Consider the following 20,673-nt stretch of genomic DNA (forward strand, 5'->3'; position numbering starts at 1 on the left):
GAAAGAAAGGTGGCATGATACTGCTATGTAAATTAGACAAATTTCAAATTGTTTAAAACTTTCAAAAAACGCATCTGACATTTCACAGTGAATGAGATGAGTGTATGGGAAGACATGTTTATTTCAGTGGTTCACACAGTTAAAAAATTGTTAAGAAAATCCTTGGAAGATGAAGAAAGTCCTGGATAAGTTGACTTTCTGTTCATAACAAGGAATTCAGTGCTAATTTAGGAGAATGGTTACAATGAGATATTTGTGTAGCTCGTATATAGATAAATTTAGTTTTGGCAAAGAATTCACAAAAGATTTGGGCAAGTGGAAGCTTCCATCCCAGTTTGTGCCACATTCATGCTTGACTCAGCAGGCATTATTTATCGAAGAATGTTTGCCTTGAAAATTATTGTGTCTGCTCAGTCATCCACTCTACTCGCCATGTTATTATTTCCTCTTTCTAAAATAAATATTGTCAAAGGATGAAAGGATCACCTTTTGATGACAAAAACTAATCCAGAGGAATATGTAGTCAGATCTTAAGGGTTTACCAAACAAACACTTGTTGAGGCCACCATAATCATTGGTAGATCATTACATTGTATCAATTGAAAAGGAATATACTTTCAATGAAATACAGGTACCATTGTATGGTTTAATATTTAATTTTAAAAAATCTAAATATTAATAGTGTCCATGTTTTAACAGTTGAAACTGTTTAAAAATTGACAGTTATTCATTTTAATTTAAGATGCTAATTTTAAAAACTATATCTGTGAGCTTGCTTTCACAGTACATTAAACTTTACCAGAAACTCTTTAGTTTCTATTGAATTTAATCAAGTCTTACACTTAATTTAATCAAATTTTTGTCCACTACAGGTTTTGTAAAACGGAGAACAGATCAGTCTGTAAGTTAATGAATTCCTTTCATTGACCATGAAAGGAATTTTATTGTGTAAGTTAATGTATTTCTTTCATGGAATAATGCAATACATTCATTGACACAGTTCAATAGAGAAAAAAATTAATTAGCCAATTTCTGTCTAATGTAAAAAATAATATTTGATTTCAGATTAAAATTAGGAGCTAGTAAGTTTATAATTGTTTTTAACTTTTTGCTGACTCCAAAAAATCAAAATTTTAAGAAAAATTGAATGGTATTGTTTTTTGCCTTTTTTACATCCTTTTACAAAAAAATCAACCTATCTTAATATTTTTATTCTTTCCTTGGTCTTAATATTTTTTTCTTTATATTTATCATCTCTTAATTTTTTTATGCTTCTGTTGTTTTTAACATTTTCTTCCCCTTCATATTCATCTTCTTGTCATGTTTTGAGATATATTTTTTCATATTATCTTTCTTTTTCCTGTATGATTGTTTCTTTTTCATTTTTGATTATTCACCAAATAATCTAATAATAAAAACTGAATATTTTATACCGTTAGGTTGAAATTAACATTACAGTACATACAGTACATAAATTAACATGTACAGTATACAAGAGTCCACTAAATGGAATAGTTTAATTATTATTAACTTTTGTTTATCTGACACACCAGAAAAAACTTTTGTTAATCAGCAACTCACAAAGATACGATAATACTGATCTAGTAATAAGAGTAATAACGGGACTATTACTCTATCTTAATATTTCATGTAAGACTGTTGAATTAATTATTGTATAAATATTTGATGTTAATAAAAACTAATATTTCAGCAATTGTGTAACTGTCCACTTTATTAAAGAATTGGAGAATCGTATCTCACTTTCATTTGAAAGTGAGATACAATTCTCCAATTCTTCAAATGAAATGCAGCAAAAAATGTGTGTATGTATTTAATAGGCGTACAAGGAAGTCAGATTTTTTAAATTGAATATTATTTTAAGTTTATTTTAATTTAAAGTTTGTGTTTTAGTTTAAAACTGTAGACCTGTAAAAAATGCCTTCTGTTATGAACAATAACCATTCTCAAAAATATATAAAGCTAAATTAGAGGAACTTAATAAAAATAAGAAAAATGGCAAGATAAACATCAGTGATTCTTAACTACCAAGCATGAGAAGGAGTGTAAAAATATTTGTTATTTTTACTACTAATTTCTTTCCTACAGATTTTCTTGATATTCTAAATAAAAATAGAATATCAGGTTACACTTCATTATGGTATACTGTATAATACTAACTAGTGATAATGGTAAACAAATAAACATTATTTTCAAATCATTTTTTTATGTGCCAATATAATTTTTAATTTGCAAAATCGTTCGCTCTAGTTATCTGGAATAAACTTTCTGCAGAATCACCAAAGGAACTTCTATAAAATAAAAAAAGGATGTATTAAAATTGACATGTTGTTTGTCAGCAAAGGTTGAACAAAAGAATATACACAGGTTGAATTGAGAACCTTCTTTTTTTGAAGTTAGTTGAAAGTTACAATACTGGTTGTTCAGAAAGTAAATAAAGTTTATTTTTACATTCTTTACTTACCTTTAACTTTATAAATAATTAGAAGTGGTTTTTACTTTCCCATCTAGCACTATAGCAGAGTTATAGCTTTAGAAGAGAAAGTATTGTAGTCGGTCCAGTTTTGGGTATGTGGTTTTCACTGGATCTTGAAGATTGGTAACCTACGGAACCCAAAAAACTGGATGGAAATTTTCTGGATGTTCATATGTATATGTGTATGTTCAGTGTCGCCCTCTAAATCACCTTATACCTCCAGAACTACTTGACCAATTTTCACCAAACTTCATCAGATTACTTCTATGTATAGGGTACTAGTGCCATTAAATTTTCAACTTAAAGGTCAAAGGTGTAAGGCTGTACAGCAAGGTCATCATCTCAAGATTTCCCCTAATTAAGGTTTTATTTTTCATATGCACATTTGTTAACAATTAAAAAATAATGTTTGCAAAAAAATTTTTTTTTGCAAAATCGCACTCCACCCCAAAAAATGCTCTTAATAGTGGCTAAGTGGGTATAGTACCCCTTCTCCCACAAGGAACGTAGCACTCATGTACAGCTGTTGTAGCCAGCTCCTGTGTTGTGATGTCACATGTGAACGGTAGAATTAAATAAATTAATAATATTTAAAGTGGCCATTAGTACTGCTACACTTGAGCAGATAAAATATGGTATGCACATGTGCTTTAGTTAGAATCATTGAATTAAATAAACAAAAAATTAAATAAAATTATAAATATATTAAATTGTGTGTGTAAGCCATGCATCAGAAAAAAACTGTGCGACAGGACTGTTGTCGTTTTTTTTTTTATTGATAATCATGTAATGATTAAGTAAGCATATATTATTGTTATCTACATAGTATTTAATGTATTATCTATATGAACTTGACAGTAAGTTTGATAAATAAGAATGAATCACAACTACTTGGTTTACTAAAACTTTGCAGTAATTTTATATGGTTGTTGCTTAAGACTGTTACTACTGAGGGTTTTGAGTGAGACTGTAAACTGTATTACTTACAACTGATGATTTTACACATCTGGATTTTCTCAGGTAAGTTTAGTAGCATCCTGAAAATTGAAGGATGTGAAGTAAGAATAAATATCAACAATTGTAGCCCTGTTTAATTTGCTAGTTCATATAGATCATTAAAGTTAACAAATACTGGATAAAGTTTCACTACATGTTGGCATTTTTAGTGGCTGTTTAAAATATAAATTTAAAAAAATGTATAGTGATAAATTTAATGAGAAGTTCTGGATCTGAATTGACAAAAGTTTAACATGTATCTAATAAAAAATTTGAGTTATCCACTGCTAATATTTTCAAATGAAGCATTCAAATTAAGGTAGCAGTTTAAAAAGACTTAGGATAATCATCAGATGTAACACGAAACCTATTTCTGGTAGAATAACCAAAACAATTTAGGAAATAATGTATTACTCAAATAAAAGATATACAAATAAAGAAATAAATCTTATCATGATATAATGGTTTGGATTAGTTTTACTTTTTTTGTCTTTTAAATGTTTCTCAAGAATTACAAACACCAAATTTAGTATCTCCCAAGATACTGAAAGATTGCTTAAATTCCTTTTGGAAATTAAGTTTTCTATTTCAAGTATTGCACTTATCATACAAAGCGTTTCCATAGACATGTATCTCAGCAATGTCAATACTTTGTCATTGACAAGGTTGTACAGAGTTAAATCTGGTCTCTAACACATATTGTGTTGAAAAATCTAATTTCTTAATATACAAGCTGGTACTGTGACTTATTATCAGCAGTTAGACTCTCCTTTTTCAATTGTTGATGAACTGTGTAGAACCTGTATCTGATTTTCAATAAAAGGGTTATGATTTTGAATAATTATAAAAAAATGGTAAGTTAACTTCCATTCCATTTACTTTGATATAGCTTAATTTGATGATGTTGCATATCCATCTCATAAGAAATTTTCTAGAAGTGTAGTCGTTTCATTTTGGTATACTCCCTACATCCTACATCCCTAACAATTTGTTTTACATACTACAAACGTTACCTGCCTGCACAATTTTTTCCTTCTACTTGTCCCTCCAATATTAAATATTCCAGGATGCCTTAATATGTGGCCTATAAGTCTGTCTCTTCTTTTAACTGTATTTTTCCAAATGCTTCTTTCTTCATCTGTTTGCCACAACACCTCTTCATTTTTCACTTTATCCACCCATCTGATTTTTAACATTCTCCTACAGCACCACATTTCAAAAGCTTCTAATCTTTTCTTCTCAGGTACTTCGATCGTCCAGGTTTCACTTCCATATGAAGCTACGCTCTAAACATGTACTTTTAAAAATATTTTCCTGATGTTTAAATTAATTTTTGATGTAAACAAATTATATTTCTGACTGAAGGCTCGTTTTGCCTGTGCTATTCGGCATTTTACATTGCTCCTGTTCCATCCATCTTTAGTAATTCTACTTCCGAAATAACATAATTCTTGTACCTCCATAATTCTTTTTCTTCCTATTTTTACATTCAGTGTATATTTTTACAATCTTCGTTATTTCTACTACATTTCATTACTTTCATTTTTCTCTTGTTTATTTTCATGCAGTAGTTCTTGCGTAGGACTTCATCCATGTCTATTGTTCCTTCTAAATCCTTTTTAATCTTAGCTAGAATTACTATATCATCAGCAAATTGTAACATCGTTATCTTTTCACCTTGTACTGTTACTCCGGATCTAAATTGTTCTTTAACATCATCAACTGCTAGTTCTACATAAAGATGAAAAAGTAATGGGGATAGGGACTCCCTATCCCTATCCCTAATGTTCGACTCCCTTTCTTATTAGAGCTTCTTTCTTATGTTTGTTCTGCTTTCTCTATGTTTGAACCCCAATTTTTTTAAAATACTGAACATTTTATTCCAGTCTACGTTATCGAATACCTTTTCTAGGTCTATAAATGCCAAGTATGTTGGTTTGTTTTTCTTTAATCTTCCTTCTACTATTAATCTGAGGCCTAAAATTGCTTCTCTTGTCCCTATACTTTACCTGAAACCAAATTGGTCTTCTTCTAACACTTCTTCCACTCTCCTCTCAATTCTTCTGTACAGAATTCTAGCTAAGATTTTTTATGCATGCCTAGTTAAACTAATTGTTCTGTATTCTTCACATTTATCTGCCCCTGCTTTCTTTGGTATCATAACTATAACACTTTTTTTGAAGTCTGATGGAAATTCCCCATTTTCATAAATATTACACACCAATTTGTATAATGTATCAATCGCTTCCTCACTTGCACTGCGCAGTAATTCTACAGGTATTCCGTATATTACAGGAGCCTTTTTGGCATTCAAATCTTTTAATGCTCTCTTAAATTCAGTCTCAGTATTGTTTCTCCCCTTTCATCCTCTTCGACTTTCTCTTCTTCCTCTGTAACACCATTTTCTAATTCATTTCCTCTGTATAACTCTTCAATATATTCCACCCACCTATCAACTTTGCCTTTCGTATTATATATCGGTGTACCATCTTTGTTTAACACATTATTACATTTTAATTTATGTACCCCAAAATTTTCATTAAATTTCCTGTATGCTCCGTTTATTTTACCAAAATAAATAAATCATTTCTCTTTCCACTTCTGAACAGTTTTCTTTAATTCACTCTTCTTTCACTAGCATGAACTTGATGTTTATAGTATTTCTTAATTGTCAATAGTTCCTTTTACTTTCTTCCTCATTAGAATTCTTATATTTTCTACATTCATCCATCAGCTGCAATATATCATTTGAAATCCAAGGTTTTCTACCAGTTGTTCCACCTACGTTTACGTTCGCTTCTGCTGATTTAAGAATTTCCTTCTTAAAATTCTCCCATTCTTCTTCTACATTTTCTACCTTATCTTTTTTACTCAAACCTCTTGCAATGTCCTCCTCAAAACTCTTCTTTAACTCCTCTTCCTCAAGTTTCTCTATATTCCACCAATTCATGTGACACCTTTTCTTCAGGTTTTTAAACCCCAATCTACATTTCATTAACACTAAATCAATCGCTATCAATGTCTGCTCCAGGTTAAGTTCTGCAGTTGACGAGTTGATTTCTAAATCTTTGCTTAACCATGATATAATCTATCTGATACCTTACAGTATCACCTGGCTTTTTCCATGTGTATATTCTTTTATTATAATTTTTAAACTGGGTGTTGGCAATTACTAAATTATACTTTGTGCAAAATTCTATAAGTCAGTCCCTTCTTTCATTCCTTTTGCCCAGCCCGTATTCCCGCGAAATATTTCTTTCCTTGCCTTTTCCAGTGCTTGCATTCCAATCTCCAACTATTATTAAATTTTCATCTCCTTTGATGTGTTTAATTGCTTCGTCAATTTCTTCGGATACACACTGTATCTCATCATCATGATGGGGGCTTCTATGCATATAGACGTTAACAATCGTTGTCGGTTTAGGTTTTGATTTTATCCTTATTACAATGATTCTATCGTTATGCATTTTGAAATACTCTACTCTCTTCCCTATCTTCTTGTTCATTATGAAACCTACTCCTGCCTGCCCATTATTTGAAGCTGAGTTAATTAGTATAAAATCACCTGACCAAAAGTCATTTCCTCTTCCCACTGATCCTCGCTAATTCCTACTACATCTATATTTTTCCTATCCATTTCCCTCTTTAAATTTTCTAACCTATCAACCTGTTTTGGACTTCTAACATTCCATGCTCAGACTCGTAGAATGTTAATTCTTAATTTTCTGATGACCCCTTCCTTAGTAGTCCCCACCCGGAGATCCGAACAGGGGACTAGTTTACCTTCGAGCCTCCATCATTTTTATATGAAAATGCAGAGAGCTACTTTTCTTGGAAAAAAGCAGCTGTAGTTTTCCATTGCTTTCAGCTGCGCAGTACTCAGAGGATTGAGTGATGTTGATATGGCCGTTTAAATCGTCTTGACCTACGCCCTTAACAACTAGTGAAAGTGCTGCTGTCCTCTTTCAGGAATCATTCCTTAGTCTGGCTCTCAACAGATACCACTTCGATATGGTTGCACCTTTGGTCCAGCTATTCTGTATCACCGAGCACTCGAGCCCTCTTGTTCAATACAAAGCAAATATTCACAAAACTTAATAAAGTTTAATTTGTTTTATTGATTTTATTTGGCTCCCCAAGGGACAAATATGTTTCTGACACTATTTTAGTTATGCCACATGTTTTGCAGGATTATAAATACTTATTGCAGAAAAAAGATTCTGTGTGTTATTAATGGCTTGAAAGATAAATACAAGTAAGAATAATATTTGTTCTATGACAAGATCTACCCTAATCAGAGGCAGTCTTATCAGTCAGGGACAGCCAACCTTAAGGGGAGATAATCCTTTTTCTTTGTAATTCATTGGAAAGTGCCATAGGAATTGGGTTAGTCACATTCGTTCCATCTGTGATACTATTATGGTTTGGTGTGTAGGCAGAGCAGCCATTTCTTTATTAAAATTTAGTGGGATAGTAGCGCTGAGTGCCTGCAGAACAAACTAACTGCTGGATAGGAATCAAGTTATTATTTTTTGTTAAGACTGATCATAACACATTTTAAAATTGTTCCCAAATTTAATACCAGGCAAAATCACTTGTTGGCTCAATATTGATTTAGAACTAAGGGGCTTTTGTATTCAATTTTGTAATAGTTAGGATTCACATTACTGAGATTTTGTAATGGTAATTTTTATTATGGTACTGCATATTCTTTATATTCTGAAATTCTTGCAATTTCATATAAAAAAATAAACTAAATTATCTGTAATGCAGTATCATTCTGATAAATAATCCTTTAATATTTTGAAATTTAAAAAATACATACAAATCAGAAACCAATGTGTTCATCATGATGATGTAGAAGTATACTGAGACTCAAAGAAACCATTGAGATTGATTATAATCAATAGCAGTCAGTTTGTTAAAATGTATGTTTGAAAGTTTGTGTATTGGTTTTTATTAGTAGAATATTTTTTCCTGTGAATTTCATTATTTCTTGTTAATATTTATCTGTGGTTAACTGAAATATAATTTTTTGCAAAATAGAAACTTTATTCTTCAAGAACCGCGAGATTCCAACAGAGTTGCTATCCAGATTTATATTGTTTTATGAACCAATTTGCAGTTATAGTAAATTAGTCTTTTCTTGGTACAGATCTATCTGGGAATTTTGGTTTTTGCCAAGTGACTGCACAATAAGACTAATGGCTCAACTGTACTACATAATTCAATTTGATACTATATCTGAACAATTATTATTATTATTATTATTATGCTTTTACGGCCAACATGGGACCACTTAAGTCAATTTTAGTTGGATCTTTTCTGAGAAAAGCGTGTTATTTTACTTCCGAGCTGCCCTTTTCTTCATCCGTTCAGATCTTGCTTTCTTTTCTTCATCCGTAAACACCCTCTTCGTTGTATTTTGTCGTTTGTCTGTCTTTTGTTTAAATCTAATGCTTTTGTCTTTTAGCTTTGTAATTTTTCCAGTTTTATTCTGTAGGTCAGTCAGGGAAATTCCCAATTCTTTCATATCTTCTCTAATTTCTTTGATCCATCCTACTTCTAGCTTTTGGAACCAGAGCTTTTCAATGATATTTCTTGACAGTCTTGTTTCCGGTGTCCTTATGAGATGACCAAAGAAAGAGATTTTTTTTCCCGCATAGTATCAGTAACTGGCTCTATTTCTCGATACACCACCTCATTTGGCACAATCCACCATTGGCCTTCTTTTTGGTGTTTTTTATTGATACACGTTCTGACAATTCTCCTCTCTATTTTCAGAATTTTTTCAATTCGGTTTTTCTGAGTGATTTTGAAAAGGGTCTCGCTTCCGTAGGTGACTTCTGGCGGTACTACAGTTTTATAATGATTAAGTTTTGTTTTAGCAGAAAGGCATTTTTTGTTATATGTTGACCAAGTTAATTTTTGGGATTTAATCATTTTATTTGTCCTGTTTAGCCATGTCACTTTTTCATTTAAATTATAAGTTATTATTTCCCCTAGATATTTAAATTGTTTTACTATTTTAATTTTCTGATTGTTTACCGTAATGTGCTCTATTACCAGAGGATCTATGGCCATTAGTTCAGTTTTTTCGAAAGAGATATGAAGCCCTATCTTTTGTGCTAGGTTTTGAAGGCTCATGATTTGTGTTTTGGCTTCTTGAATATTATTTGCTAAAAGAGCGAGGTCATCTGCAAATCCTAGGCAATTTAGTGTGATGCAGTTTTTCTTAGTACCCATTTTTATATTTTTGGGATTTATTTCATACCATTTTCTCATGACAAATTCGAGGGCGCAGTTAAAAAGGAGTGGTGAGAGGCCGTCTCCTTGCCTCAATCCAGTTTTTATGTAGAAGGGTTGAGAGAGTTCACCTCTGAATTTCACTCTGGACTGGGTATTGGTTAAAGATCTGAACAATATTATAAAATTATTAAATATTAAAATATTTGCAGAACAATATTTTTTTGTGTTCTGTTTAACATATGTGATCTACCTTGTATTATGACCTATAAAAGATGAAAAGGTTAATGCAGCTCCATGGTTCTTAAGAAATTGAATGATAATATAATAAAAGCTTTAAGCTACTGTCAGCTACTTATTCTGTGGTTTAAGAGTTTTACTTTCTCTAATTTTTTTTTTAAATTTAAAATGGAATTGACTTCAATAGTTGATAATAAACAATAATTGTAATAGTATGCTGGTAAACTGCTTTTAGCATTGCCTAATTAAGTGGTCTATTAATATCAATTTATTAAATGTGGCTTTGGCCATAGGTACTTAATCTTACTTTACTTTGAATCTTCATCTTCCAGGGATCCTATTGTGAGAAATCCAAGTGTAAATTACTAGGTTCCCAATTTTTGTAATACCTATTAATATGATTGATTTTATATGATTTTACACTAATTTTAGTGAAATACCATTCAGTGATCCATTGTGTTTATTTTTTAACTTTATATTTATAATAATAATTATGAAGTGTTTGGTGATCTCATATTTGATGAATTCTATTTTTAAATATTATTTTATCTAGATTGACTGGTTCATTTCAAAAATAAATTATGATTTTAAAATAAAATAATATTTTTATAGATTAATTTACGTTTAGTGGCTTGGAAAATACGTTTCATATTATATTTTTTCCAAAAATTTATTTTTCTTCAAAAGACTAGTTTATATGAATAATTTAAACTAATCTTGTTACATAATAAAGTACTGAACTACCATTTGCCAAATACTTAGTATATAATGGCCAGCTTATACAGATGTATCTATGCGTTTAATCAAGTTGTATACAATAAATCAGAATGATTATATTTAAAAAAAAAAAACTTGAATTTTAGGAAAATAAAACTATGTTATTATTATAATTCTATAATGTTTGATAAATCTTAAATGCAATTTGTTAAATATAATAATAATATTTGTTAAATTAGCTATAATTTGTTAAATATTTATGAATAAATATTTTAGTATTTTAAAACAAATATTCTAGTAAAATATTTCATTAAAATTTTTTGAAAATTTGATGTAGTTTTATAAAATTGAAATTTAAAAGATATGAAAAAATCCACACATACAATAGAAAAACCCCTACTGCATAAATATTAATGCATATATTTAATATGTTGTCGGTCTTTGTATTTAATGCTGAGGTTTGATTATTTCAGAACTAAAAGTTGTACAAAAACATCCTTGATGCAATATAAATTTGTATTTTAATCTGAAAGGGATTAAAATCTAATGAGTGTGTTTCAACTTTAAATACTAATCACTATCTTTTATTTAAATTTGTATAATATTATTACAAACTTAGATTTTATTGCTAATTTAATTAATAAAATACTTCTTATTTTGAAGTGGACACTTTTGAGAAATTTTATCAGTAATTATTTTGGTATAATATTAAAATAACCATTCCAAAATCTCTTAACTTACATATAAAAACTGTTGTATTATCCATATAAAATAATTATAAATGTCATATTGAAATATAACTAATAGTAATTTGGTGAATTTAAAAATAATTTTACATGAATAATGTAAAATATGTAATGACATTCTCCAGATATGTAATGACATTAGAAATATGCAACTGTTCTTTTGTTTAATAAAAATTAAAGATGGAAAAAAGTAAAAATAATTATAAAAACAATTGCTACAATATTCAGGACAAAACAAAGCAGCATATTTCTCTGTTACTGGTTCCTTATGTTTTGCTGATCACTGAATGACATTACATTAAAAAAAAGCCGATGATAGTAAAGTATAGAATTAATTAATTACATTATTTATCAGTGTATTGTAAAAATAAATTAGATTGGAATAATCAAAAGCACAGAAATACCTAAAACATTTTTATATAATGACATTTTTTAGAAGTCTCCATTAAAAAGTTTGGTTACAATATTGCTTTACATTATAAGTAATGAAACATTTATTAATCTATGCTTTAATTGGCTTTAATATTTTGATATTATTTTAATTTATCTTTTAAGGTAACTGGGGTGAAGAATTGGAATCAAAAGAAAGATATTATGATCTATTTAATTGCTATGAGCAAGCTCTTGAAATCTTTCCAGAGAATGAAGAAGTGTTGAGTAATTTAGGTGCTCATCTTTTCAGGTACAATATTTTTATGACAATCAACTAGAATATTTGTATTTTTTTATAACTGAAGAACTAACCTGAAATTTATGAATTTCTGTAAAATTTCTTAATCAAAAAATGGCTACCTTTCAAAGAAACATATTTTATTCTTTCTTAGTAATAGTTCATTAACTAATAAAAAATATTTATTAGAAAACTTATTAATTAAAAAAAATATAATTTTTGTTTCTGCTTCTAAAAAACTGATCTGCCTGTTTCTTACATTACTTCATAAAAATAGAAATACATTATTCATTTTCAGGCTTGGTCATCTGAATGAAGCAGCCTATTATTTTGAGAAAGCTTTAAAAGTGAATTCTAAATTTCTTGTAGCTCATCGCAATCTTCAGGCTGTTTCAAATTTATTAGTAGAACGGTGGCATTTCCGTATGTTGAATGATTCTCATCGTAACGAAGCATACAGAGAAGCAATATTTAAGAAAGTTAAACAAGGATTCGACTATGTACTGGATATTGGCACTGGTAGTGGATTACTCAGGTATTTGGAATTTTTTGTTATTAATTATAATTACTGATCAGTTGGCCTCTGGCACAACTTAGATGTGTAAGTATTTTGTGTTCACTTGTTTTTGTATGAATAAGCTTGCAATTGTTTGCTGCACTGGAGCAGTTTTGAATAATTTACTGGTTGAGCACATGGTTACTGTTTAATCATATTATCATTTGTACACACCTCATTCATCTATCTGAAAAAAAAACTCTAGTAGCATTTTGATTCTCTTTGTTTCATTATGATTTTATAGTAGCATTTCAATTACTCTTTATCCAAAGTCCAGTTATTAGATATAATTTATTTTGTCTTCAACCTGATGAGCGATTTGTATATTTAATCTTTTTAATGCTAAGCATCTAGACACTGTATAATGCCATCGTCTACTGTTTAACATCCATATTTTTTTTTATTTCATGGTTAATATTCAAACTGTTATTGGCAACCTCAATTATTAAAAAATTCCAAAACCTTTATTTTACTGGTTATACACTACTGCAAACAAACAAATTTCTATTTTTTATTGTTTGGAGGTTATATTTGTATTCTGTGTGTATTATGTTTTATGTTCACTACATCATAATGTTTGTTATTTGTTTTTAACATATATTGAGATTTATAACGTTAATAATATGTGTATTATTCAAATTTAATGTTAAATATTTGATTATTAATGCTCACAGTTGCAAACTGGCACCCAATTGTTATTGCCTTTTTTTTTTGATGAGATATAAATTAAGTTGAAGTAATTATTTTTATTAAATATGTAGTTGTTTGATGTTTTTATCTTTTTTTTTCATTATCTTAAATACATTTTGATAGTAATGTTACTAATTTTTTATATGAAATAAAAAAAAAATTATATATGAAAGTTGATTAGTTTTTTATTTTCTTTCCAGTGATTATACCAAAATTGCCCAGAAAGTTTTTTATGCTATTTATTTTGGGTTAACCAAAAAATTTATATATATATTTTTTAATTTCATAAAAGTGGAAATTTTATTTCAGAGAATTAACTTTTCTTAGTTTTGGTTATTACAGACACATGCTGTAATTAATTCTGAATAAAAAAAATATGTCAGTATATTAAAATTTAGATGTTTTATTAATTTTTACTAGAAAACTTTAATTTTCATATTTTCACTTTTGCACATCTAACACAAGAGCTCCGATGGCGTGATATGAAAAGATTAAGTACCATAATAGTGATTATTACAAGTGATTGATAAACATCACAAGCCACTTCTAAAGATCACTTACACATTTTCAAAAATAACAAACATTCCATGCTAGTCTTACTAAGTAAAGGTAAAGAATGAAATGGTATCCCATTTCCCTTCTTCACTGAGCTGTACGAGGTGTGGCTATTAAATAATGAGACTAATGCTACTACAGAAGAACTGTGCATGTGATTTGTACGACAGCTGTGTAGCATGAAACCTTCTCTTTTGATTGTTACCACTCCAGTTTCTGTAAACATATTAGTCTGGTCATGGCCTCTTCATTTGGATAACATCTGTTTTTTGTTTTGCTGAAAAAATGATAAGTGTTTCATTAGAGCAAAGAATTGTCGTGAAATTTCATTTAAAACTTGGAAGAACTGCTACTGAAACTTATCTTTTATTAAAAAATAAATATATGGCAATGAATGTTTTTCATGTGCAAGGGTTTTTGAGTGGTTCAAACATTTCCAAGATGGCTGAGAAGATGGTGAAGATGATGTTCACCTGGGTCACCCTTACACGTCAAAAACAGATAAAAAATTGAAAAAAAATTGGTAATCTGATCTGATCTGACCATTGGTTACCTATTCTTGTCTTTATTCAAGGTTCTTGCCCAACTCTGTGAAAAAATATGTAAAATATAACCCGAATTCTGGAAGAACAAATCATGGGTCTTCATCAGGACAACGCACCAGCTCATACTGCATTGTCTGTCAAGATGTTTCTAGCCAAGTATAGCATCCCAGTGTTAGACCATCCACTTTATTCACCTGACCTGGCACCATTTGACTTTTATCTGTTCCCTAAGGTCAAATCTGCATTAAAAGAAACAAGATTTCAGACTGCTAAAGCTGTGAAAGAAAAAGCGGCACATATCATGAAAGAGCTCACAGAAGAAGACTTCCAGCACTGTTTCAAAAAATGGAAAATTTGCATGGAGCGTTGTAGGAATAGAGGAGGGGTGTATATTAAAGGGTCTAATATAATAACTAAATATGTATAGATTTAAAATAAAATATTTTACAGTATTAGTCTTGTTATTTAATAACCACACCTCATATATATGGTTAGCGTTATATGTCAGGCCCATTCAAAATGCAGTGATATCTTCACTTTGTCGACACAGGAACTGGCTGTAATGAATACTTTATACCCTTATATATAAACCTACTCCTAGAAATTTACATGTGTTTCAGCCATAAGAAAAGTTTATATATATAGTATAAGTAACAAATAATCAACCTCATTTTGTTATCAAACAATATAATATATGTATAAGAAAGATTTAACAGAAGGTATTTAATTTAACTCCCAGCAGCCACAAATTATAAGGAAAATTATTCTTCAGTGACCATGAGAAAAAAACCAAGAGCTGTAGTTATTCTTGTACTGTAGAGAGACGTTGTCAACTTGCAGTTGCTTCTTTTTATTCTTTGTAGTTATTTATAACAGTGTAGCATTACTAGAATTCCAGAAAAGAAATACAGTGAATAATGTTTTGATCTGAATGAGTGACCACCATAGATTTGAATGGTATGGCATATGCAAAATGTTGTCAACAGGCACATCTCACATTAAGAAAAGAGATATATAAAAATTATGTAAAGGGACTGCTATTAAGGATTGTTAAGCTCTTTGATTACATAAATATGTGTTATTTTTTTAAGTTTTCCAATTAATTTTCTGAATTTTTTTGTGAATATTAGAATGATCTCAAGCTTTTTCTCATATATTGTAATAATCTAATACTAAAGAGTGTGGATGGCAAAAAATAAATAAATAAAAATTTTCATTTAGTGAAGCGTAAAACTTAAAAACAGTAAAACTTTAAAAACATGCAAGAAACAAATACATACAGAATGAATTGAGTGCAGTCTCCTTTATTAAAGCCAGTTAACAACAAATGTTTGGAAGTAATTAGCAATATTTTACATATGAAATTAATTTTATTTAACTGTGTACCATTCATTATACCTATTGATTAAATGAAGTATCTCTGTGACAGTAGAAGTTGGTCATTAGCTGCTGCTGTATGAAGAAGTGTATTTTAGATCATCTCATGGAAATAGGTTTTAGATATTTCACTCCAAAATTTTCATCTGTATTCATTTTTGTTGCTTTTATCTTCCTGTGATGTTACCAATTTTGTTTAATTTTTTTATTAGAGTTGAAATTTAAACTGGAAATTGCAATTGAATGAAAGCAGGTAATGTAAGTGTTGATTTTTTCAGCAGGCAAAAAGTCAACTGATTGATAACACATATTCTTGTGTCTTGAATTAGCAGTGTTTTTCAAATTTGTTTTATTTTTGTTTGTCAGTTTTGTATACTATACTCATTTTTCTTTTGTGATTATCAGTTCTGACATATATGTTTTATACTTTTACTATAATATTTTTGAATGTAGTATATATTGATTAGATTAAGTTTGATGAATTAAGAGTTTTGTGTGTTTGTTTACAATCATGGATAATAATATGTTAGTTTACTTTATCACTCAACATAATTTGTGGTATTTAGTCATTTTTTCCTTATAATATCTTCTTGAAAGATAAGTTATTATTTTTCATTTGAAATTATTTAATTTTAATGACAAGAGAAAACATTATTCTCCTTCCCCTTGTAACTAATTGTACTGTCTTACTGTAAATACCCTTTAAACAATTTCATGAGTATTTAATTCAGAAATTCACTTTTATTTTTTTAAATGTGGAAATATTTTTATACTTCTAAATACTGTGCTATTTATTTATTTTTATTTTTTTTATTTTTTTTTTTTTAGTTAAAATTATGATGTTCATCTCTTTTTCTAAACTATCCATGAGCAGAATCAGTATTTTGTAACTTCTGTTTCACCCTCTAGCATTAATTTTTTAAAGTGGTCTGTCTGTTAAGCGTTTAATCTATTTTTCTTTTTATAGTCTAAATGGTGATTCAACATTCAAATCACTGGTTCTTGGAATTATTAAAATTAGAACTTTAAAGTTTAAAAAAATAATAAATAACCTGCCAAATCATGTTTATAATTTCAGTCTTTAAAGTATTATTTGAGATCAAGTACTAAGGATAAAAAGCACTATGTTACAAAAATGAAATAAAGAAAAGTTGATTATAAAGCAGAGAAGTAGAGTTAAGCTATATTCTTTTTTACATTAATTAATTCTCTATTATACTCATGAACAATATTAAAGAAATATAATTTGATTTGCTTGTGGTTAACAAAATTTGTTTACTATTGTTATTTACAGTGTCTAGTTGTATCACCATAATATTTGCATTTTATTTCATTCTTTTATAGTTAAATTGTTCATCATGAAATTTTTTTTAAATGTCTTTTGTTCATATTTATATTTTTTCTATGATTATTATGTCATTGTTTTAACTAATTTAATCCAATGATTATTATTTTAATTTTTTTTCAGTTATTTTGCAGTTGTCAGTGGAGCATCTAATGTAATTGGCTGTGATTACTCACATACCATGATTAGAACAGCTAGGGCAATAGCAGAGGCCAATGGTTGTAAAGATTATGTAACATTCATTTATAAACATTCCAGTGATCTACTTATTCCTTATGATGTACCAAGAAAGTATGTTTTATACAAAACATTTTATACAGAATTTTTTATTAAAAAGATATTTATATTCTGTATTCTACTTTAACTTAAAATTAATTTATTTGTTTTTTTTTTGTAGTTTAATATAAAGTATACTTTGCATTATTCCTTTATAACTGCATAAGCCTCAGTAAGGTTTTGGCTTCATCAAGAATTTCCCTCTCATTCTCTTGATTTCTAGCAGGCGTTTCCTTTTCATGTGGCTTAATGCATTGTTATCTTGATAGGAGGGGCATTCTGGTGATGAGGGGTGTCTTGTAATGCATTCTGGTGCATTGCACTCAAGCCACGTGGTAAGTCTACTGGTGGACAGTGGTGAGCCATCTCTTTGTAACAGACGAACACAAATGATATGTTCCTATGTGGCTAGCATTAAAGCGCAACCAAATCACCTAACCTTTGAACAGTATTCTCCAACCATCATGTTAATCGATACCAGAAACAGGGGAGATCTACTGCTTCGCTGGGCATCAGAGCTCAGCATCTTTTCTCAGCTCTAAATGTACAATTACCTACAGTCCTTACTATTGCTCCATTTTATTACCCAACCTCCTTGGTGGCCTTCCTCTTGTTAATTACTACTTTGGGCTTTGTCAGTATCTTGAAAAGAACACAAATCTGGTTTTCTTACGAAAAAAATGTTATAATATTATAAATAGCATGAATCCTGTGCTAGAGTTTATACAGATGGCTCTAAAAATGTTAATTGGTTGTGGTTTTGTGGTTAGCAACAGAACCCACATGTTTGGCCTTCCCAGCATAGTCAGTATTTTCATTGCGGAGCTATATGCTATTAAGGCCTTAAAAACACTGAGAACAAAAAAAATTTTTTTTATCTTGGAAATAAAAATATGGATTCTGATTGTATTTTTTCTCCTGAATTCAAATATGATTTTGGTTTTCTCCCATCACACAAGGTTTCCAAGAGACAAGCATTTTAATACTTTCTGGATTCTTAACTGCACAATATTTAAACATATGACTCACCTAGAAAGTAAGAAATGATGATTTCTGCTATATTTTGCCTTTGAAGCATCCCTCTTATGGTTCAAAAATTATTGGCCAGCATATTAGGATTCCATTTGCCTTGATACCTCTTTTCCATAGCTGAAATCTCCTGATGGAAGTGTTCCCCGTGCTCATCGCTCACTGCACCAAGATTTTCTGGGAAGAGTCTAGATGATAGTGCAGGAAGTGTACTTTCAAGGACATATTACAACCCAATTTTTTGTAAGATATTGTAAGAGTGTTGACAATATCACGGTGATTTTCCACCTTCCAATTTCCCAAAAAACTCTGAGTAACATTTTTGAATGGTTGCCAAGCTGCTTTCTCCTGTGGATTCAGTAGTTCCTCAAACTTTTCATCACGCATTAGTGATCATATTTGTGGACCCACAAATATTCCTTCTATAATTTTTGCATTATTAATTTTAGGAAATTTCTGTTTTAAGTACATGAAACCAGGAGTATTGTTCATAGCCTTGATGAAATTCTTCATTAATCCCAGTTTGATGTGTAACGGAGGTAGATACACATCTTTAGGTTACACAAATGTTTTACATCTTTCTGCTCAGGAATGAATGATTCGTGTTTAGGCCATTCTTTTCTAAATGGTTTTTTCTGTCCCTACTAACTCATTCACACAAAAAACAACAGTACTTTGTGTAACCAAGCTGCAGATCAAGAATAGGTGCAATTACCTTCAAATCACCACAAATATTCCATTCATACACTGTAAATTGAAGCTTTTCCAATATAAATTTAAAGTTTTCATATGTTTCTTTCATACTAGCATAATGAGCCACAGGTACTGATTGGAATTTATAGCCATTATGTCGAAGCACAGCTTTTAAACTAACTTTAGAGGAATCAATGGACAAGCGCCATTCTGTTGGGTTATGTTCATTACAAAGTGTCTCCATAAGAGAAGAATGTCATTACAAAACAATAAGCCATTTTCTTCAGAAAAATAGTCTTTAAATTCAGAATGATGAATTACGATAAGTACATATCTTTGTATTCTTTTGAAGAAGATTCCATCCTTTTAGCCAAGAAGCAAGTATTTCAGAGTGCTTTTTGGTTAACTTTAAATCTCCTAGGAGATCATTAAGATTTACTTCAACTGCTTTGTTCAAAAGTTGTATCACCAGAATCTGTTTCTTTTTCTTCCTTACTTCCATCAGACTCTGAGCTCTCTTCATTTAATGTCACGTGTTCTGGAGGCTTTCTATGGGCAATTCTTCACAGTGTGGAACTGGTCTCATTGCAGATTGCAAGTAGGGTACACCACTGTATGTTTTGATTTTGACATAATCCCTTTAATGTAATAACAGTCAGAAGAGTGATCTTTGGGTTCCCTCAAATCATAGGGATAGTAAATGGCTTGTGGCGTGTGCCATTTTTCCATGCAGTGGAAAAAGCGTAGAACACGATAAACAACATATATGTGGAGCTCAGGGCCTTGTTTGGTCCTCTACTTTACACCCAAAATAAAGTTCATAACACTTAACACATTTTTACTAATGGAGTAAGGTTTCACCTTTGGGACTTAAGCGTCTTTCCACCACATACATAAGAAAAATTGTTAGGATGATTTAAACAAACTCTAGGCATTTTGTAACTAATGACTAATTAAAAGAAATAAAGTTGCAAATGTGTAATACACAATAATTCAGACATACAAAGCACTCACAATGATGTGTTAACTGGTTCACTACTATCTCACAACTGGCATCATTTTAATGAATGTATATTATTTTAGATCACGTTTGTATACACGTCTGTTGTCCATACACATCTGAACCTGCAAGCAGTAGAAATGCTACCCTTTGAGTTAGCACATTTGGTTCCATCATATTTACAATACTCTAGGAGCTTTTACTTGATAATGGATGAATGGACGTAAAAACATTTTAAAATACTTTAAAAAAACAAAAAAACTGTGGATGGTGGAGAAATTTCTAATACATATCTGAAAACAGGATAAAAAACAGTATTATGTACACCTGTTGGTATCGTGAGACAAAAATCATGTTGACCAGTGCAATTAGCCCAACATTTTGGCATGAACTTATGTACTTACTCGTTTGCTCAGATTCCATGAGTACCTTACAGACAATTAGTGACTTGCACTCCAGACACCCTATTGCTTGTGAGATTCAGTGTGTCATTTTGCA

The 20,673-nt window shown here is 30.0% G+C and overlaps 1 protein-coding gene across 1 annotated transcript in view; it reads left to right on the forward strand.

The window, feature by feature from the left end:
• The window catches only part of LOC142319505 (protein arginine N-methyltransferase 9-like), a 31,296-nt gene that overhangs the window by 1,724 nt on the left and 8,899 nt on the right, over positions 1–20,673 (forward strand). The window contains exons 2-4 of the mRNA XM_075356856.1: positions 11,995–12,121; positions 12,408–12,644; positions 17,301–17,468. Of these exons, the coding sequence (XP_075212971.1) occupies positions 11,995–12,121; positions 12,408–12,644; positions 17,301–17,468 (532 nt within the window). The remainder of the gene's footprint in view (positions 1–11,994; positions 12,122–12,407; positions 12,645–17,300; positions 17,469–20,673) is intronic.

The sequence above is a fragment of the Lycorma delicatula genome, chromosome 1 (genome assembly GCF_047948215.1).
Source record: "Lycorma delicatula isolate Av1 chromosome 1, ASM4794821v1, whole genome shotgun sequence".
NCBI classification, from domain to species: domain Eukaryota; kingdom Metazoa; phylum Arthropoda; class Insecta; order Hemiptera; family Fulgoridae; genus Lycorma; species Lycorma delicatula.